The following is a 23160-nucleotide window of genomic DNA, read 5'->3' as shown; positions in this document are numbered from 1 at the left end:
AACCTTTGATTTCTTGCTGAACAAGATTATATCTACCCTCGCCTTAAAATTATTTAACGACCCCACCTCCACCACCTTCTGAGTCAGAGTTCCAAAGTCGCACAACTCTCAAAGAAATTTCTCCTCATCTCTGTCCTAAATGGGCAACCCCTAATTTTAAAACAGTGCCCCCTAGTTCTGGACTCACCAACAAGAGGAAACATCCTTTCCACATCCACCTTGTCAAGACCATTCAGGATCTTATAAACTTTAATCAAGTCTCCCCTCACTCTTCTAAACTCCAGTGAAAACTAGCCGAGTCTATCCAACCTTTCCTCATAAGACAATCCGCTCATTCCAGGTATCAATCTAGTAAACCTTCTCTGAACCGCCTCCAATGCATTCACATCCTTCCTTAAATAAGGAGAAAAAACTGCACAGTTTTTGAGATGTGGTCTCACCAATGCCCTGTATAACAGAAGCATAACATCCTTACTTTGTTTTTCAATCCCTCTTGTAATAAAGGATAGCATTCCATTAGCCTTCTTTATTACTTGCTCTACCTGTATACTAACTTTTTGTGACTCATGCACTAGAAAACCTAGATCCCTCTGCACCTCGGAATTCTACAGTCGTCCGCCATTTAAGTAATACTCTGCTTTTTTATTCTTCCTGCCAAAGTGAACAACTTCACATTTTCCCACATTATACTCCATCTGCCAGATTTTTGCCCACTCACTGAACCTATCTATATTGGTCTGTAACCCCCTTCTGTCCTCTTCACAACATACTTTCCTACCTTTCTTTATGTCATCTGCATATTTAGCTACTGTGCCATCACTCCCCTCATCGAAGTGATTGATATAAATTGTAAAAAGTTGAGGCCCCAGCACAGACCGCTGCGGGACTCCACTTGTCACATCTTGCCAATCAGAAAGGGATCCATTTATAAATACATTGTTTTCTGCAAGCCAATCTTCTATCCATGCTAATATAGGAACATAGGAAGATGGGAACAGGAGTAGGCCATTCAGCCCTCGAGCCTGTCCCGCCATTCAATGAGATCATGGCTGAACCGCGGCCTAACTCCAAATACCTGCCTTTGGCCCATGTCCCTTAATATCTTTGCTTAACAAAAATCTATCTCAGATTTAAAATTAACAACTGTTCTAGCTTCAACTGCTGTTTGTGGGAGAGAGTTCCAGACCTCTACCACCCTTTGCGTGAAGAAGTGCTTCCTAACATCTCTCCTGAACGGTCTGCTCCTAATTTTTAGACTATGCCCCCTAGTTTTAGAATCTACAACCAGTGGAAATAGTTTATCTTTATCTATCCTGTCTTTTCCTGTTAATATCTTGAAGACTTCAAGCAGATCACCCCTTAACCTTCTAAATTCGAGCGAAAACAGGCCTAATTTGTGTAATCTCTCCTCGTAACTTAACCCCTGTAGTCCAGGTATCATTCTTGTAAACCTACGTTGCACTCCTCCAAGGCCAATATATCCTTCCTAAGGTGTGGTGCCCAGAACTGCTCACAGTACTCCAAGTGGGGTCGAACCAGGGTTTTGTACAGCTGCAGCATAACCTCTGTGTCTTTATACTCCAATCCTCGAGATATAAAGGCTAGCATTCCATTAGCCTTTTTGATTATTTTCTGCACTTGCTCGTGGCATTTTAAAGATCTATGCACCTGAACCCCAAGTTTCTTTGGACATCCACTGTACTTAACCTCTTCCCATCTATCCTTTTTTGGTCCAAAATGGATAACCTCACACTTGCCCGCATTGAAATCCATCAGCCACAGTTTTGCCCACTCAACTAGTCTGTCAATACCTCTTTGCAATTTTATGCTATAATCTAGACTGTCGACATGTTACCCACAACACCATGAGCTCCTACATTGCGTAATAACCTTTTATGTGGCACCTTGTCAAATGCCTTCTGGAAATCCAAGTACAGTAGGTCAAAAGGCCCCCCTTTATCCATGGGCACATGTTACTCCTTCAAAGAACTCCAATAAATTGGTTAAACATGATCACCCTTTCACAAAGGCATGCTGACTATTCCCGATCACCTTGAGTTTTTCGAAGTGCCCAGCTACGGCCTCCAAAATGATCGATTCTAACACCTTCCCCACGAAGGACGTCAAGCTAACTGGCCCACAGTTACCTGTTTTCTACCTCCCCCCTTCTTGAATAGAGGGGTTATATTTGCTATTTTCCAGTCTGATGGAACCTTTCCAGAATCTAATGTATTTTGAAAAATTAACACCAACACATCTACCACCTCATTAGCCACCTCTTTTAAGACCCGAGGATAAAAGTCCATCAGGACCAGCGACTTGTCAATCCGCAGCTCCAGCAGTTTGGTCAGTACCGCTTTCCTGCTGATAGTAATTTCAGCAGGTTCCTCTCTTCCTTCAACCTCCTGATTTACAGCTGCTACTGGAATGTTTTTTGTATCTTATATAAGAACAAAGAACAGTACAGCACAGGAACAGGCCATTCGGCCCTCCAAGCCTGCCTAAACTAACACCTTCTGCACTTCCGGGGCCCATATCCCTCTATTCCCTTCCTATTTATATATTTGTCAAGATGTCTCTTAAACGTCGCTATCGTATCTGCTTCCACCACCTTCCCTGGCAGCAAGTTCCAGGCACTCACCACCCTCTGTGTAAAAAAAACTTGCCTCGCACATCCCCTCTAAACTTTGCCCCACTAACCTTAAACCTATGTCCCCTCGTAACTGACTCTTCCACCCTGGGAAAAAGCTTCTGACTATCCACTCTGTCCATGCCGCTCATAACTTTGTAAACCTCTATCATGTCGCCCCTCCACCTCCGTCGTTCCAGTGAAAACAATCCGAGTTTTTCCAACCTCTCCTCATAGCTAATGCCCTCCAGACCAGGCAACATCCTGGTAAACCTCCTCTGTACCCTCTCCAAAGCCTCCACGTCCTTCTGGTAGTTGGCGACCAGAATTGCACGCAATATTCTAAGTGTGGCCGAACTAAGGTTCTGTACAGCTGCAACATGACTTGCCAATTTTTATACTCTATGCCCCGACCGATGAAGGCAAGCATGCCGTATGCCTTCTTGACGACCTTATCCACCTGCGTTGCCACTTTCAGTGACCTGTGGACCTGTACGCCCAGATCTCTCTGCCTGTCAATATTCCTAAGGGTTCTGCCATTTACTGTATACTTCCCACCTGCATTAGACCTTCCAAAATGCATTACCTCACATTTGTCCGGATTAAACTCCATCTGCCATTTCTCCGCCCAAGTCTCTAACCGATCTATATCCTGCTGTATCCTCTGACAATCCTCATCATTATCCGCAACTTCACCAACCTTTGTGTCGTCCGCAAACTTACTGATCAGACCAGCTACATTTTCCTCCAAATCATTTATATATACTACAAACAGCAAAGGTCCCAGCACTGATCCCTGCGGAACACCACTCGTCACATCCCTCTATTCAGAAAAACACCCATCCACTGTTACCCTCTGTTTTCTGTGACTGAGCTAGTTCTGTATCCATCTTGCCAGCTCACCTCTGATCCCGTGTGACTTCACCTTTTACACCACTCTGCCATGCGGGACCTTGTCAAAGGCTTTACTAAAGTCCATATAGACAACATCCACCGCCCTTCCCTCATCAATCATCTTCGTCACTTCCTCAAAAAACTCAATCAAATTAGTAAGACACGACCTCCCCTTCACAAAACCATGCTGTCTCTCACTAATAAGTTTGTTTGTTTCCAAATGGGAGTAAATCCTGTCCTGAAGAATCCTCTCTAATAGTTTCCCTACCACTGACATAAGGCTCACCGGCCTATAATTTCCTGGATTATCCTTGCCACCCTTCTTAAACAAAGGAACAACATTGGCTATTCTCCAGTCCTCTGGTACCTCACCTGTAGCCAATGAGGATGCAAAGATTTCTGTCAAGGCTCCAGCAATTTCTTCCCTTGCCTCCCTCAGTATTCTAGGGTAGATCCCATCAGGCCCTGGGGACTTATCTACCTTAATGCTTTGCAAGACACCCAACACCTCCTCCTTTTTGATAATGAGATGACTGAGACTATCTGCACTCCCTTCCCTCGGCTCATCATCCATCAAGTCCTTCTCCTTGGTGAATACGGATGCAAAGTACTCATTTAGCACCTCACCCATTTCCTCTGGCTCCACGCATAGATTCTCATCTCTGTCCTTGAGTGGGCCAACCCTTTCCCTGGTTACCCTCTTGCTCTTTATATATGTATAAAAAGCCTTGGGATTTTCCTTAATCCTGTTTGCCAATGACTTTTCATGACCCCTTTTAGCCCTCCTAACTCCTTGCTTAAGTTCCTTCCTACTGTCTTTATATTCCTCAAGTGCTTCATCTGTTCCTAGCCTTCCAGCCCTTACAAATGCTTCCTTTTTCTTTTGACTAGGCTCACAATATCCCGTGTTATCCAAGCTTCCCAAAACTTGCTAGACTTGTCTTTCTTCCTCACAGGAACATGCTGGTCCTGGATTCTAATCAGCTGACGTTTGAAAGACTCCCACATGTCAGATGTTGATTTACCCTCAAACAGCCGCCCCCAATCTAAATTCTTCAGTTCCTGCCTAATATTGTTATAATTAGCCTTGCCCCAATTTAGCACTTTCACCCGAGGACTACTCTTATCCTTATCCACAAGTACCTTAAAACTTATGGAATTATGGTCACTGCTCCGAAATGCTCCCCCACTGAAACTTCGACGACCTGGCCGGGCTCATTCCCCAATACCAGGTCCAGAATGGCCTCATCTCTAGTTGGACTATCGACATACTGGTTCAAGAAGCCCTCCTGGATGCTCCTCACAAATTCTGCCCCATCCAAGCCCCTAGCACTAAGTGAGTCCCAGTCAATATTGGGGAAGTTAAAATCACCCACCACTACAACCCTGTTACCTTTACATCTTTCCAAAATCTGTCTACATATCTGCTCCTCTACCTCCCGTTGGCTCTTGGGAGGCCTGCAGTAATCCCCCAACATCGTGACTGCACCCTTCCTATTCCTGAGCTCTACCCATATTGCCTCGCTGCATGACCCCTCCGAGGTGTCCTCCCGCAGTACAGCTGTGATATTCTCCTTAATCAGTAATGCAACTCCCCCACCCCTTTTACATCCCCCTCTATCCCGCCTGAAGCTTCTAAAGCCTGGAACATTTAGCTGCCAATCCTGCCCTTCCCTCAACAAAGTCTCTGTAATAGCAACATCATATTTCCAAGTACTAATCCAAGCTCTAAGTTCATCTGCCTTACCTGTTATACTTCTTGCATTGAAACAAACACGCGTCAGACCACTAGTCCAGCTGTGCTCAGCAACATCTCCCTGCCTGCTCTTCCTCTTAGTCCTACTGGCTTTATTTACTATGTCCTCCTCATTTACTTCACTAGCTATCCTACTGCTCTGGTTCCCACCCCCCTGCCACACTAGTTTAAACCCTCCCGAGTGACGCTAGCAAACCTTGTAGCCAGGATATTAGTGCCCTTCCAGTTTAGATACAACCCGTCCTTCTTGTACAGGTCCCATCTGTCCCTGAAGAGAGCCCAATGGTCCAGATATCTGAAACCCTCCCTTCGACACCAGCTGCTCAGCCACGTGTTTAGCTGCACTATCTTCCTATTTCTAGCCTCACTGACACGTGGCACAGGGAGTAATCCCAAGATTACAACCCTGGAGGTCCTGTCTTTTAACTTTCTACTTAACTCCCTAAACTCCCCCTGCAGGACCTCGTCACTCTTCCTGCCTATGTCGTTGGTACTGATGTGTACCACAACCTCTGGCTGTTCACCCTCCCCCTTCAGAATGACCTCTGTCCATTCAGAGACATCCTTGACCCTGGCACCAGGGAGGCAACATACCATCCTGGAGTCTCTTTCACATCCACAGAAGCGCCTATCTGTGCCCCTGACTATAGAGTCCCCTATAACTATTGCTCTTCTGCGCTTTGTCCCTCCCTGCTGAACAACAGTGCCAGCCGTGGTGCCACTGCTCTGGCTGCTGCTGATTTCCCCTGATAGGCCATCCCCCTCAACAGTATCCAAAACGGTACACTTGTTAGAGAGGGGGATAGCCACAGGGGATTCCTGCACTGACTGCCTGCCCCTTTTAGCATTCACCCAGCTATCTGCCTTGGGTGTAACCACTTCTCTAAAACTCCTGTCTATGACACTTTCCGCCACCTGCATGCTCCTAAGTGCATCCAGTTGCCGCTCCAACCGATCCATTGTGAAGACAGAAGCAAAATATTTGTTCCAAAACAAGTAGTGCTGGAAATACTCAACAGATATGGCAGCATCTGTGGAGAGAGAAGCAAAGTTAACGTTTCAGGTCAGTGACATTCATTGCTACTTCTCTTCCAGGAATGCCTGCCTTGAAGAAGTTCTGCTCTTCTCTCCGACGGGATTTTCGTTTGTCTCTTTTACCTTGTTCACCTTCATTGCTTTCTATTTCCCTTCTGGTGTTTAATAAGGTGTCTAATCTCCCTCTGCCTTATCAAACACCTTCCCTTTTGTTCTCTCCACCAGTCCCCTCCCCTTCACTTGCTTAAAACCTAATTCTTTTCTAACCTTTGCCAGTTCTCATGAAAGGTCACAGACCCGAAACACTAACTTTGCTTCTCTCTCCACAGATGCTGCCAGACCGGTTGAATATTTCCAGCAGTTTTTGTTTTGTTTCAGATTTCCAGCATCTGCAGTATTTTGCTTTCAAAATATTTGTTCATTTCATCCGCCATTTCCTTATTACATACTATTAACTGCCCATTCTCACTCTCTAGAGGATCAACACTCTCTTTACTTACTCTTTTCCTTTTTAAATACCTGTAGAAACTCTTGCTACCTGTTTTTACATTTCTAGCTAGCTTCCTCTCATACTCAAATTTCTCTCTCCTGATGAACCTTTCAGTCATTCTCTGCCGTTCTTTATATTCTGACCAATCATCTGACCTGCCAGTCTGACAATGGCAAGCCCAGCCCTGTCGACCCTGCAAAGTCCTCCATACTAACATCTGGGGGCTTGTGCCAAAGTTGGGAGAGCTGTCCCACAGACTAGTCAAGCAACAGCCTGACATAGTCATACTCACAGAATCATACCTTACAGACAATGTCCCAGACACCACCATCACCGGGTATGTCCCGTCCCACCAGCAGGACAGACACACCAGAGATGGTATACAGTCGGGAGGGAGTTGCCCTGGGAGTTATACAGTCGGGAGGGAGTTGCCCTGGGAGTCCTCAACATCGACTCCAGACCTCATGAAGTCTCATGGCGTCAGGTCAAACATGGGCAAGAAAACCTCCTACTGATTACCACCTAACGTTCTTCACCCCCCCCCCCCCCCCCCCACACTTACTCAGCTGATGAATCAGTACTCCTCCATGTTAAACATCACTTGAGGAAGCACTGATGGTGGCTAGGGTGCAGAATGTACTCTATGTGGGGGACTTCAATGTCCATCACCAAGAGGGGCTCAGTAGCACCATTACTGACCAAGCTGGCCAAGTCCTGAAGGACATAGCTGCTAGACTGGTTCTGCGGTAGGTGGTGCGGGAACCAAGAGGGAAAAACTTACTTGACCTCGTCCTCACCAATCTGCCTGTTGCAGATGCATCTGTTCATGACCGTATTGGTAGGAGTAACCACCGCACAGTTCTTGTGGAGACGAAGTCCCATTGTGTTGTGTGGCACTTCCACCATGCTAAATGGGATAGACTTCGAACAGATCTAGCAACTCAAAACTGGGCATCCATGAGATGCTGTGGGCCACCGGCAGCAGCAGAATTGTACTCAGCCACAATCTGTAACCTCATGACCCAGCATATCCCCCACTCTACCATTACCACCAAGCTGGGGGATCGACCCTGGTTCAAGGAAGGGTGCAGGAGGGCATGCCAGGAGCAGCACCAGGCATACCTCATAATGAGGTGTCAACCTGGTGAAGCTACAACACAGGACTACCTTCATGCCAAACAACGTTAGCAGCATGCAATAGACAAAGTTAAGCGATCCCACAACCAACGGATCAGATCTAAGCTCTGCACTCCTGCCAAATCCAGTTGTGAATGGTGGCGGACAATTAAGCAACTAACAGGGAGGAGGTGCCTCCACAAATATCCCCATCCTCAATGATGGGGAAGCCCAGCACATCAGTGCAAAAGATAAAGCTGAAGCATTTTCATCCATCTTCAGCCAGAAGTGCCGAGTGGATGATCCATCTCGGCTTCCTCCGGAAGTCCGTAGCATCACAGATGTCAGTCTTCAGCTAATTTGATTCACTCCACGTGATATCAAGAAATGACTGAAGGCACTGGATACTGCAAAGGCTATGGGCCCTGACAATCTTCCAGCAATAGTACTGAAGACCTGTGCTCCAGAACTTGTCGCGCCCCTAGCCAAGCTGTTCCACTACAGCTACAACACCTGCATCTACCCTGCAATGTGGAAATTTGCCCAGGTATGTCCTGTACACAAAAAACAGGACAAGTCCAACCTGGCCAATTACCGGCCCATCAGTCTACTCTCAATCACCAGTAAAGTGATGCAAGATGTTGTCAATAGTGCTATCAAGTGGCACCTGCTTAGCAATAACCTGCTCAATGACACTCAGTTTGGGTTCCGCCAGGGCCACTCAGCTCCTGACCTCATTACAGCCTTGGTTCAAACATAGACAAAACAGCTGAAACTCAAGAGGTGAGGTGAGAGTGACTGTTCTTGATATCAAGGCAACATTTGACCGAGTATGGCATCAAGGAGCCCTAGCAAAACTGAGGTTCAATGGGAGTCAGGGGGAAAACCCTCCGCTGGCTGGAGTCATACCTCGCGCAAAGGATGATGGTTGCGGTTGTTCCAGGTCAATCATCTGAGCTCCAGGACATCACTGCAGGAGTTCCTCAGGGTAGTGTCCCAGGCTCAACTATCTTCAGCTGCTTCATCAATGACCTTCTTTCAATCATAAGGTCAGAATGTGGATTTTCACCGATGACTGCACAATGTTCAGCACCATTCATGACTCCTCAGATACTGAAGCTGTCCTTGTAGAAATGCAGCAAGACCTGGACAATATCCAGGCTTGGGCTGATAAGTGGCAAGTAACATTTGTGCCACACAAGTGCCAGGCAATGACTATCTCAAACAAGAGATAATCTAACCATCTCCCCTTGACATTCAATGGCATCACGATCACTGAATCCGCCACTATCAACCTCCTGTGGGTTGCCATTGACCAGAAACTGAACTGGAGTAGCCATATAAATACCATGGCTACGAGAGGTTGTCGGAGACTAGGAATTCTGCGGAAAATAACTCATCTCCTGCCTCCCCAAAGCCTGTCCACCATCTACAAGGCACAAGTCAGGAGTGTGATGGAATACTCTCCACTTGCCTGGATGGGTGCAGCTCCAACAACACTCAAGAAGCTCGACACCATCCAGGTCAAAGCAGCCCACTTGACTGGAACCCCATCCACATTCACTCCCTCCACCACCGACGCACAGTGGCAGCAGTGTGTACCAGCAATGCACCAAGGCTCCTTAGACAGCACCTTCCAAACCCGTGACCTCTACCACCTAGAAGGACAAAGGCAGCAGATGCATGGGAACACCACCAGCTGCAAGTTCCCCTCCAAGCCACACACCATCCTGACTTGGAACTATATCGCCGTTCCTTCGCAGTCGCTGGGTCAAAATTCGGGAACTCCCTTCCAAACAGCACCGTGGGTATACCTACCCCACATGGACTGAAGCGGTTCAAGAAGGCGGCTCACCACCATCTTCTCAAGGGCAATTAGTGGGCTGTCCTAGCCAGTGATGCCCACATTCCATGAATGAATAAAAAGGTAAACTTTCGTTGCACTCGATCTACAGCAAGTATATCCTTCCTGAGGTAAGGAGACCAAAACTGCACATAGTACTCCAGTTATGGCCTCATGAAGGTCTGATACAACTGCAGTAAGAGCTCTTTACTCTTATACTTCAATCGAATTGTAACAAAGGCGAACATACCATTTGCTTTCCTAATTCCCTGCTGTACCTGCATGTTAACTCTGTGATTCTAAGTGCCCTGTTATCAAGTCCTTAGCAACTGATTCTAGCATTTCCCCACCACTGATGTCAGGCTAACTGACATTGTTCATTCCCTGTTTATTCTCTCCCTCCTTTTTTGTGTAGCAGAGTTACATTTGTTGCCTTTGAATCCACAGGGACTATTCTAGAATCTGGGGAACTCTGGAAATCAATGCATCCATCAGGCTCAAGTCTAACGAAGTCTTAAGTTTTACTTAAATTAACCTCCCTATAAAATAGTGACTTCAGAACATTGGCGCTTAACTAGTGAGTGTTTGTTTATTTCTGTTAAGTCAGTTAATAGTCTAATAAATGGAGGCATGGCAGGGCACCTCAGCCTTGTTTGATGCACATCCTGTCCCATGTGGGAACTCCAGGAAAATTCTTGTGTCCTGGACAACCACATGTGCAGGAAGCATTGTCAGTTGGAGGAGCTTGAGCAGCAGCTGGCGTCACTGTGGTGTATCCGTGAGGCTCAGAGCTACGTGGATAGCACGTTTCTGGATGTGGTTACCCTGCAGCTTAAGGGTGTGCAGGCAGAGAGGGAATGGATGACTGCCAGGCAGTGCAAGAGTCAGGCAGGTACTGCAGGAGTCCATGAAGTACAATTCGCTCTCCAACCCATCTTCAGTTCTGAATACTGGTGAGAGTGATGGTTCCTCTGGGGAGTGCACCATGGCTGGCTCATCTGTACAGGGGATAGAAGGAAGAGTGGAAAAGCAATAGTGATAGGGGATTTGATAGGGGAACAGACAAGCAATTATGGTATATTGGCTCCCTGGTGCCAGGGTCAAAGATGTCACTGAGCGGCTGCAGAGCACCCAGAGGGGGTGGGTGAACAGCCAGTGGTTGTGGTTCGTATCGGTACGAACGACATAGGTAGAAAGAGGGATGAGGTCCTGCAGGCATATTTTAGGAAAGAAACTAGCAAGCAGGACCTCAAAAGGTAATAATCTCTGGATTACTCCTAGTGAGTATAAAAATAGGAGGATAAAGCAGATGAATGCCTAGCTGGAGAGATAGTGTAGGTGGGTTCTAAATTCCTGGAACACTGAGGCCGGTTCTGGGGGAGGTGGGACGGGTTGTACCTCAACAGTGCCAAGACTAATGTCCTTGTGGGGCTGTTTGCTACTGTTATTGGGGAGGGCTTAAACTTAGTTGGCAGGGAGATGGGAACCAGGATGCAACATTAGAGAGGGAAAACATGGTGCACAAAGAATTGGGAGAGACACATAGCACTAGAGTAAGAACTAGGTATTAGATGGGGTCAGAGTGAGAAGGAATGGAATAAGGGCTAAATTAGGTGTGGTAAATAAAGTTGGTGAGCTAAAGACGCAGATTGCCAAGTAGGAATATTATGTTGAGGCGATAACAGAGATCTGGCTCAAAAAAGGGCAGGACTGGGATCTAAATATACAAGAATACAAGGTGTTAAAAAACATAGAAACACAGAAAATAGGAGGAGTAGGCCATTTGGCCCTTCGAGCCTGCTCCACCATTCATTATGATCATCCTGTTTCCACTTTCACCCCATATCCTTTTTTATCCCTTTAGACCCAAGAGCTATATCTAACTCCTTCTTGAAAACATACAATGTTTTGGCCTCAACTGCTTTCTGTGGTAGCGAATTCCACAGGTTCACCACTCTCTGGGTGAAGACATTTCTCCTCATCTCAGTCCTGAATGGTTTACCCTGTATCCTGTGTTCAAGAAAGATAGGGAGGAAAGAAAGGAGGAGGTGACACTATTGATGAAGGAGAATATTACTGTGTTGCAGAGAAGAATTTATTTCATTAGAGCTAAGAAACAACAGAGGTAATATTACATTACCGTGTGTATTCTACTGACCACCAACTAATGGGAACGCTACAGAGGAACAAATTTGCTAGGAAATTAGCGAGGTGGAAAAACTATAAAGTATTAGAATGGTGGACTTAAATTATTCTAACATGAACTGGGATCGTAATACTGTAAAGAGCAGAGAAGGGAAGAGCTTCTGAAGTGTATTCAGAAGAATTTTCTAGATCAGTATGTTTCCAGCCTAACAAGGAAGGAAGCAGTGCTCAATCTGGTTCTGGGGAATGAGGTGGAATAAGTGTCAGTAGGGGAACATTTAGGGCACAATGATCATAGTATCATAAAGTTTAGGTTAGCTATGGAAAAGTACAAGGAGCAATCCAGAGTGAAAATAATTATTTGGGGGGAGGACCAATTTCAGTGGGGTGAGAACAGATCTGGCCGAGGTAAATTGCAATCAAAGATTGGCAGACAAAACTTTAACTAACCAATGGGCTGCCTTGAAAGAGATGATGGTTTGGGAACAGTGAGGTACATTCCCACAAGGGGAAAAGTTTGGACAAACAAAGCTAGAGCTCCCTGGGATGACGAAAGAGATAGAGAGTAAGATGAAGCAGAAAAGGGGTGCGTATGACAGATGTCAAGTTAATAATAAAAGCAAGAATCAGTCTGAATATAGAAAGTTCAGAGCAGAAATGAAAAAAGAAATAAGAGCAGCAAAGAGAGAATACAAGAAGAGATCAGTAGCTAACATAAAAGGGAATCCAAATGTATTAAAAGGAGCAGTAGGGCCGAATAGGGACCAAAAAGGAGGCAGAGGGCATAGCTGAGGTAGTAATCGAGTATGTTGCATCTGTCTTTACCAAGGAAGATGATGCTGCCAAAGTCATGGTGCAAGAGGAGGTAGTTGAGACACTGGATGGACTAAAATTTGATAAAGAGGTGTTAGATAGGCTGGCTGTACTTAAGGTTGTAAGTCACCAGGAAAGAATGAGAGGCATCCGAGGATAATGAGGGTTGGAAATTGTCGAGGCACTGGCCATAATCTTTCAATCCTCCTTAGATACAGAGGTGGTGCCAGAGGATTGGAGAATTGCAAATATAACACCCTTGTTCAAAAAAAGTGCAAGGATAAATCCAGCAACTACAGGCCAGTCAGTTTAACCTTGGTGGTGGGAAAGCTGTTAGAAATGATAACTTGGGACAAAATTAACAAGTAATTTGGACAAATGTGGATTAATTAAGAAAAGCCAGCATGGATTTATTGAAGGTGAATCGTGTTTAACTAACATGATTTGAGTTTTTTTGAGGAGGGTAATGTGATTGATGTGGTGTACATGGACTTCCAAAAAGGATTTGATAAAGTGCCACATATCAGGCTTGTCAGCAAAGTTAAAACCCATGGAATAAGAGGGACAGTAGTATCACAGATATAAAGTTGGCTGATTGAAAGGAAACAGAGAGTAGTGGTGAACAGTTGCTTTTTTGACTGGAGGAAGGTACATAGTGGGGTTCCCCAAGGGTGGGTATTAGGACCACTGCTTTTCTTGACCTGTATTAATGATTTTGACTTAAGGTGTACAGGGCACAATTTCAAAATTTGCAGATGACACAAAACTTGTGAACTGAGAAGAGGATAATAATGGACTTCAAGAGGATTTAGACAGGCTGGTGGAATTGTGGGGGGTGGGTAGGCATGTGGCAGATGAAAGTTAATGCAGAGAAGTGTGAAGTGATTCATTTTGGTGGGAAGATCGAGGAAAGGCAATATAAAATAAAGGGTACAATTCTAAAGGGGGTTGAGGAGTATATGTGCACAAATCATTGAAGGTGGCAGGGCAGGTTACGAAAGTGGTTAATAAGGCATATGGGATCCTGGACTTTATAAATAGAGGCATAGAGTACTAAAGCAAGGAGATTAGGGTGAACATTTATAAAACACTGGTTCGGCCTCAAGTGGAGTATTGTGTCCAATTATGGCTACCACACTTTAGGAAGAATGTGAAGGCATTAGAGAGGGTGCAGAAAAGATTTACGAAATGGTTCCAGGGGTGCGGGGCTACAGTTAATTGGATAGGTTGGGGAAGCTGGGGCTGTTCTCCTTAGAGAAGGTTGAGAGGAGATTTAATAGAGGTGTTCAAAATTATGAGACATCTAGACAGATAGGGAGAAACTGTTCCCTTTAATGGAAGAGTTGAGAATTAGAGAACACTAATTTAAGGTAACTGGCAAAAGAACCAAAGATGATGTGAGGAAAAACGTTTTCAGGCCGCGAGTGGTTAGGATCTGGAATGCACTGCATGGGAGTGTGATGGAGGCAGGTTCAATCGTGGCTTTCAAAAGGGTATTGGATAATTATCTGAATACTAACAATTTGCATGGATGTAGGGAAAAGGCAGGGGAGTGGGACCAGCCGAGTTGCTCTTGCAGAGAACTGGCATGGACACGACGGGCCAAATGGTCTCCTTCTTTGCGGCAACCATTCTATGATTCTGCAGCTACCTCTTTTGAAACTTCTCCCCATCTGTTCAGATTTTTCATAATTTTGAACACCTCTATCAAATCTCCTCTCAACCTTCTCTGAGAACAGCCCCAGCTTCTCCAACCTATCCACTTAATTGTAGGCCACCAGGTCCAAGGGATCTGTTGGCTTTTAGTCCCACTAATTTCTCCAGTATTATTTCTTTACTAATATTAATTTCTTTTAATAAAAACAGAAAGTGCTGGAAATACTCAGCAGGTCTGGCAGCATTCGTGCAGAGAGAAACAGAGTTAATGTTTCATGTCAGTGACCTTTCATCAGAACTGGAAAAGGTTAGAAATGTAACCGGTTTTAAGCAAATAAAGCGGGGAATTGGGGAAAAGAGAACAATGGGAAGGTGTGTGATAGGACAGAGGGCCAGAGAGATTAACGGATAAGGAGGTCATGAGGCAAAGGCAAAGAGAGTGTGCTAATGGCGTGGTGAAAGACAAAGCATTAGTGCAGAGGGAGTGTTAATGACAGAATAATGAGCAGCCCTAGCCAAAAGCACAATCATGAAAAACAGTAGGCAGGCACGTGGTAAAAAAAACAAAAAAAAAAAAAAAATTGAACAAAATAAAAATGAAAATAAAACAGCACCAGTCATGCTCTGAAATTTTTGAACTCAATGTTCAGTCCGGTAGGCTGTAGAGTTCCTAATCGGAAAATGAGGTGCTGTTCCTCGAGCTTGCGTTGATGTTCACTAGAACACTGCAGCAGGCCCAGGGCAGAGATGTGGGCATGAGAGCAAAGGGTGCGTTGAAATGGCCAGCAACCAGAACGCGGGGTCATGTTTCCGCAAAGCAGTCACCCAATCTGCGTTTTGTCTCCCCAGTGTAGAGGAGACTGCATTGTGAGCAGCGAATACAGTTTACTAAATTGAAAGAAGTACAAGTAAATCATTGCTTCACCTGAAAGGAGTGTTTGGGGCCTTGGATAGTGAGAAGAGAGGAGATAAAAGGGCAGGTATTACACCTCCTGCGATTGCGTGGGAAGGGGACAAGGTATCAGGGGTAATGGAGGAGTGAACCAGGGTGTCACGGAGGGAACGATCCCTTCGGAATGCTGACGGGGGAGGGGAGGGGAAGATGCATTTGGTGGTGGTATCACGCTGGAGGTTGCAGAAATGGCGGAAGATGATCCTTTGGATGTGTAGGCTGGTGGGGTGGAAATTGAGGACAAGGGCACTCTGTCATGGTTTTGAGGGGGGTGGTGGTGGTGTGGAGGGGAAGGGGTGATGGCAGAAGTGCGGGAAATGGGTCGGACACAGTTGAGGACCCTGTCAACCATAGAGAGGGGGAATCCTTGGTTGAGGAAAAAGGAAGACATATCAAAAGCGCTGTTGTGGAAGGTAGCATCATCAGAGCAGATGCGTCGGCGAAGGAGAAATTGGGAGAATGGAATGGAGTCCTTACTGGAAGCAGGATGTGAAGAAGTATATTCGAGGTAGCTGTGGAAGTCGGTGGGTTGATAATGAATGTTAGTGGACAGACTATCCCCAGAGATGGAGACAGAGAAGTCGGGGAAGGGAAGTGTCAGAGATGGACCATGTAAAATTGGAAGCAAAGTTGATAAAGTTTTCAAGTTCAGGACGGGAGCAGGAAACAGCACTGATACGGTCATCAATGTGCCGGAAAAAGAGTTGGCGGAGGGGGCACTAGATCTTTGGTTCCCATTACTTCTGAAATTTTTGTGATGTCTTTCACTGTGTTTAATGTCGCTGCCATTTCCTTATTTCTCATTATAATTTCACCTGTCTCTACCTAATACTATCTTTAACTTCCCCTTTTAGCCACGATTGGACCACTTATCCTGAAGAGTTAATATTCCATAATTATAGCAAATATGAATCAATTCTTTAAATGTTTGTCATTGCCTATTTACCCTCATATCTTAGCCAATTCGCCCCCATACCTACTAATCTACTAAGACCCTAGTTTCGTACCTACCTACGTCACTCTCAAATTCAATATAAAATTCTATCATATTAAGATCAGTCTTTCACAGAGGCTCCTTTACTACTAGGTTATTAATTAACTCTATCTCATTGTTTCTATGATCATTTTCTAAGATCTCACCTCCCATACAGTCTGCACAGTAAAGAAACTGCCCCTTTGAATGAGAACATTTCTTCCTTAACTCAACAGAGTGGCTAGCAGATTCTCAGCCAGAAGGAAGAGCAGTGGATCTGGTGTATATGGATTTTAGCAAGGCGTTTGATAAGGTTCCCCATGGTAGGCTCATTCAGAGAGTAAGGAGGCATGGGATTCAGGGAAATTTGGCTGTCTGGATACAAAATTGGCTGGCCCATAGAAGTTGATAAAGTTTTCAAGTTCAGGACGGGAGCAGGAAACAGCAGTAGATGGTAGTAGATGGAAAGTATTCAGCATGGAGCTCGGTGACCAGTGGTGTTCCACAAGGATCTGTTCTGGGACCTCTGCTCTTTGTGATTTTTATAAATGACTTGGATGAGGAAGTGGAAGGCTGGGTTAGCAAGTTTGCCGATGACACGAAGGTTGCTGGAGTTGTGGATAGTATGGAAGGCTGTTGTAGGTTGCAACGGGACATTGACAGGATGCAGAGCTGGGCTGAGAAGTGGCAGATGGAGTTCAACCTGGAAAAGTGTGAAGTGATTCATTTTGGAAGGTCGAATTTGAATGCAGAATACAGGCTGAAAGACAGGATTCCTGGTAGTGTGGAGGAACAGAGGGATCTTGGGGTCCATGTCCATAGATCGCTCAAAGTTGCCACCCAAGTTGATAGGGTTGTTAAGAAGGCGTATGGTGTGTTGGCTTTCATTAACGGGGGATTGAGTTTAAGAGCTGCGAGGTTATGCTGCAGCTCTATAAGGCCCTGGTTCGACCACACTTGGAATATTGTGTTCAGTTCTGGTCGCCTCATTATAGGAAGGATGTGGAAGCTTTAGAGAGGGTGCAGAGGAGATTTACCAGGATGCTGCCTGGACTGGAGGGCATGTCCTACGAAGAAAGATTGAGGGAGCTAGGGCTTTTCTCATTGGAGCGAAGAAGGATGAGAGGTGACTTGATAGAGGGGTACAAGATGATGAGAGGCATAGATAGAGTGGATAGCCAGAGACTCTTTCCCAGGGTGGAAAGGGCTATCACCAGGGGGCATAATTTTAAGGTGATTGGAGGAAGGTTTCGGGGAGATGTCAGAGGTAGGTTCTTTACACAGAGAGTGGTAGGTGCGTGGAATGCGCTGCCAGCGGTGGTAGTAGCAGATATATTAGGGGCATTTAAGTGACTCTTGGATAGGTACATGGATGATAGTAGAATGAAGGGTAGTTAGTTTGATCTTAGAGTAGGTTAAAGGTTCGGCACAACATCGTGGGCCGAAGGGCCTGTACTGTGCTGTACTGTTCTATGTTCTATATCATCAGCTACAATAAACACCTCAACTCTCAGGTAAGCTACAATGCATATTCTCCCAACCCTCTGCCATCAGAGTCTTTGAGATTATTCTAAAAGGGCACGAGGCTCATTCGGAACCGATGACCTGTGAAGGAGCCAAATGAATGGGGGCTGAACAAATACACATAACCAAAGTCATCAAATGCATCATGCAACAGAGTCAATGTTGATATTCGCCAATACCAACTCATAGCTTGCTCACCACATCAAGTGAAATTAACCCAAATTTACCCTAATATAACATAATTTAACACAATAATATTCCATACCCAAGGAACAAAATCAATAAGATAGGAAAATACAAGAATGTGTGTGGGTCTGCATAAAGGCACATACACGTATACCACACAGATTAATATGTCGATTTTATATATAATGTGAGGTGCATATCTGGGTGCTGTATTTACCTGTCTATGTAAGGATGTGTAACTGAGCACGTGTTTGCGGAGCATACACAAAGTACATGTGGTGTATACTTGATTCACACGTGTATGTGCGCAGGAGTAGGGTTACTGCAGCTCCACACTTTTTTCTCAACTCTCTTCAGTGTGATTTGAATGTTTTGTGCTGACCAGCAGAACCCCCGGAGACTAATGAAATATTCTGACTGCCAACGGATGTGTTGCAAACTGACAATGTGAAATTCCAGTATGCTGCATGGATTTAAAATTTCTGGCCTGTCAAATCTGATCACTGTATTTCATTTACAGATGATGCAGACATATGACAAGAGGCACAAGGCAAAAAACGTTGGATAATTGTGAGGTCACTACCTGGTGGCACACTGTACCGCAAGGTATTCATCTCTGGTTGTGGAGAAAGTTTACAGGATTCCCTTGGGGACAGCCTGTAAGGTGATGCTGATCTGGCTCCCGCTGTCTGAGATTCCTGCTCCATCACACGCCGGGCCTCATGATATGGCATGTAAACAAATGGTTTACCTGCAGGAAACAGAATGACATATTATCCAATTAATAATCCTCAGCATCCACACCTTCAGTAACATAGGTACATAACTTCTACTTTTATATTAGTAAGGAGCATGGAAAGGTGCAGAGGCAGCAGGGGGCTGGGCAGATGAGGGGATTGGGTGCAAAGGGGCAGGGCAGGTGAGGACCTGGCGCAGAGAAGATACCAAAGTGAAACAAGTGTCTCACTGGGAATATGGGGCTGGGCTGACAATGTCTTGATTTATACTGGCTGTCTTAATCACAGGGCAGTGTCAATGCTCTTTTCCAGCCTGGACCTCCTGCAATGACCTGCTTACAAAAGGAAGAAAGGCAAATGATGCAGAAAACTGCTCCTGTGGTGCACAAAGAATGTGTAAGGGGAGTTTCTATCCATCAGTTAAAAGGACAGTAAGTCGAGAAAAAAATCAATCACTTGGCCTCTGAGAAGTACTTTAAATGTCAAGTACATTTGATTTTTTAGCACTTTACATTAGAGTGAAGCACAAAAACACTCCAACACATAAAACAGAACACTGCCATACATGGACAAAGAGTGAGTACTATTTATAATATTTTATGACATCCGCAACACAACCATAAATGTAAGTGACGTAATGATGGAATAGCACTTGGTTGTCTCAGTTTACATGCCCATTTGGGTATCTCTTCACTCTGAACTGTACAGGGCTAAGCATTCTAATACTGCACAATAACTGAATGTTACAATTCTCACTCAGTGATGTACATGCTCCTCAGATACTGATTCCAGACCCCATAATGTTCTAGAATTTCTTGTCCTATAAGCCACTGCAGCATTCAGACTTTAAACACCTTGCCCACAAAACATGGAAAATTCAGAACAGAATACTGAAAGCACACAAAGATAGTAGCCTCTTGGATGCTGACTGACCTGCCATATCCAGCTGGCGTTTTAAACAAAGTAGGAAATTTCTATGCCCACGTACTTGGATTTCATAATTATCCCTTCTAGTACTGGATGGAGTGCTGAAGCCCCTGCAGATTGCACCTTGCCACATAACTCACCAACATTCAGGAAGCATCAGCTGAAATATACACGAGTTGCTAGCCAACAAATACTGAGTATTAAAGCTGTAAAAATATATATTTACTGAGTAAGCAATGTGTTAGTAACTCACCAACTGATGTCCAAGTCAGAAATGGCTTCTGTTTTATAGAGGAACTTGGAAGTAATGGCTATAAACTATGATTTCAGTCATCCTGATGTTCAGTTGGAGGTTATTTTGATTTATCTATACTGATGTTAGACGGGCAACCTGACAACATAGAGATGGCCATGGAGTCAAGGGAACTGGTGGAGAGGTCGAGCTGGGCGTATTCAAGGTTTGGAAGTTGATCCCATGCCTACGGATAACATCAGAGGGGCAGCATGTAGGCGAAGAAGGGGGCCAAGGACAGGTACCTGGAGGACTCTGGTCCTGGTTGTGTCAGCGGTGGCTCAGTTGGTAGCACGCGAGCCTCTGAGTCATGAGGTTGTAGGTTTGCGCCCCAATCCAGGATAAAAACTAACACTCCAGTGCAGTACTGAGGGAGTGCTGCACTGTTGGAGATACCACCTTTCAGATGAAACGTTAAATCGAGGCCCTATTTGCCCCTACAGTTGGGCGTAAAAGGTTCCATGGCATCATCTTCAAAGAGGAGCCGGGGAGTTATCCCTGGTGTCCTGGCCAATATTTATCCCTCAATCAACATCACAGAAACAGATTATCTGGTCATCAATCATCAATCTAAAGTAGAACTTGCAAATTGGAAGGGTAACTGCAATGGGACGAGGAGGGGATCTAGCCAGGGTAAAATGGAACCAAAGACTGACAGGAAAACCAAATTTGAGGAGATGTGTCAGATACAAGCTAAGGGACATTCCGACAAAGGTAAAACGTAAGGGAACCAAAGCCAGAGCTTCTTGGATGACGAGGGGGATAGAGATATGATAAAACAAAAAAAAAGACGGCGTATAATGCAAGTCAGGTGAATTCTTCAAGCGACAACGAGGCCAAATACAGTAAGTTGAGAGGGGAAGTGAAGAGGAAAATAAGACTGGCAAAGACAGAATATAAGAATAGAATGGTAGTTAAAATAAAAGGGAACCTAACAATCTTCTACTGGCATGTAAATAGTAAGCGGCCAGTAAGAGCAAGATGGGGCCTATAAGGACTAAGAGGTGATATATGCTTAGAGGCACAGGACAAGGTTAGAATACTTAATGAGCTTTTTGTCTCAGTGTTTACTAAGGAAGAGGATGCTGACAAAATATTGATCGAAGCGGAGATGATAGTGGTAGCAGATAGACAGGATATACTGGAAAGGCTGGCTATGCTTAGAGTGGATAAATCGCCTGATCCAGATGGCTTGCATCCTTGGTTGCTCAAGGAAGTGGGAGTGGAGATATAGTAAGGGCATCCTGAGATAGGGGGAGGTGCCAGAGGATTGCAAAGTGACAAATGTGACACCCTTGTTCAAGAAAAAGTGTAAGGACATTCCTAGTTACTACAGGCGGGTCAGTTTAACATCAGTGGTGGGTGAGGTTTGAGAAATAACAATTAAACCAGTAATTAATTGGCATTTGGAGAGGTTTGAGTTAATTAAGGAGAGCCAGCACTGATTGTAAAATGCAGATTATATTTGACGAGTCTAGTTGCATATTTTGCTGAAGTAACGGAGACGGCTGATGAGAGGAATGCGGTGGATGTAGTATGTATGGATTTTAAGAAAGCCTTTGACAAAGTACCACATAAAAGGCTAGTTACCAAAATTGAGGCTCATGGAATTGGAGGATCAGTGTCAGCTTGGATAAAAGATTGGCTTAAGGGCAGAAAACTGCGAGTCGTGGTATATAGTTGTTTTTTCCAGATGGAGTTGGGGTAGATAGCAATGTTCCCCAAGGGGTAGTGTCAGGACCACTGCTTTTTTTGATATATATAAATGGTTTGGATATTGGAATACAGAGTAAAAGTTCAAAATTTGCCAATAATACATAAGTTGGAGGTGTGGTAAACCGTGATGATCATGCGAATCGATATGATCAGGACATCGATACGCTAACAGAGTGGGCAGAGAAGTGGCAGGTGGACTTCAATACAAAGATGATGCATTTTGACAGAAGGGATAGGGAGAGGCAATACAGGCTAAATGGCACAGTTTTAAAGAGTCAGCAGGGACAAAGGGACGTGGTGCCTCATGCGCAGAGATCTTGGAAGGTGGCAGGAAATATTGAGTGTGTAATTTTTTTTTAAGAGATACAGCACTGAAACAGGCCCTTCGGCCCACCAAGTCTGTGCCGACCAACAACCACCCATTTATACTAACCCTACAGTAATCCCATATTCCCTACCACCTACCTACACAAGGGGCAATTTATAATGGTCAATTTACCTATCACCTGCAAGTTTTTGGCTGTGGGAGGAAACCGGAGCACCCGGCGAAAACCCACACGGTCACAGGGAGAACTTGCAAACTCCGCACAGGCAGTACCCAGAATTGAACCCAGGTCCCTGGAGCTGTGAGGCTGCGGTGCTAACCACTGCGCCACTGTGATCATACAATCATATACAGGAGCAGGAGTAGACCATACGGCCCCTCAAGCCTGCTCCACCATTCAATAAGATGATGGCTGATCTGATTGTGGCCTTACCTCCACTTTCCTACCCCCCGTAACCCTTGACTCAAAATCTGTCTATCTCAGCCTTGAATATATTCAATGACCCAGCCTCCACTGCTCTCTGGGGTAGAGAATTCCAAAGATTAACAACCCTCTGAAAGAAGAAATTCCTCATCTCTGCCTTAAAAGGTAGATCCCTTATTTTTAAACTATGCCCCCTAGCTGTGGATTCCCCAAGGAAAAACATCCTCTCAACATCTACCCAGTCAAGCCCCTTAGAATCTTTTATGTTTCAATAAGATCACCTCGCATTCTTCTAAACTCCAATGAGTATAGGCCCAACCTGCTCAAATTTTCCTCATCCCAGGAATCAGCCTAGTGAACCTTCTCTGAACTGCTTCCAAATGCAAGTATAGCCCTGATTAAGAAAGACAAAACTGTATACAGTACTCTAGGTGCGGTCTCACCAATGCCCCGTACAGTTGTAGCAAGACTTCCCTACTTTTATACTCCATCTCCCTTGCAATAAATGCCAACAGGCCATGTCTTCCGAATTACTTGCTGTATCTGCATGCCAACTTTTTGCAATTCATGTGCAACGACACCCAGATCTCTCTGTACCGCAGCATTCTGCAGTCTCTCTCCAATTAATAATATTATGCTTTTCTATTCTTCCCACCAAAGTGGACAACCTAAGATTTTCTCACATTATACTCCATCTGCCATATTTTTGCCCACTTGCTTAACCTTT

At 44.9% G+C, this 23160-nt stretch overlaps 1 protein-coding gene across 17 annotated transcripts in view; it reads right to left on the bottom strand.

Annotated features, from left to right (window-relative positions):
- The window catches only part of ncor1 (nuclear receptor corepressor 1), a 489622-nt gene that overhangs the window by 163318 nt on the left and 303144 nt on the right, over positions 1 to 23160 (bottom strand). For 14 of the 17 annotated variants that reach the window (XM_068010846.1, XM_068010851.1, XM_068010848.1 and 11 more), the window contains one exon: positions 18596 to 18763. The exons of the other annotated variants lie outside the window; for them this stretch is intronic. In XM_068010846.1, coding sequence (XP_067866947.1) covers positions 18596 to 18763 — 168 coding nt within the window. The remainder of the gene's footprint in view (positions 1 to 18595; positions 18764 to 23160) is intronic. 17 annotated transcript variants of the gene reach the window in all.

This window comes from Heterodontus francisci, chromosome 30, assembly GCF_036365525.1.
Source record: "Heterodontus francisci isolate sHetFra1 chromosome 30, sHetFra1.hap1, whole genome shotgun sequence".
NCBI classification, from domain to species: Eukaryota; Metazoa; Chordata; class Chondrichthyes; order Heterodontiformes; family Heterodontidae; genus Heterodontus; species Heterodontus francisci.
This window is presented reverse-complemented; position numbering and strand designations above follow the sequence as displayed.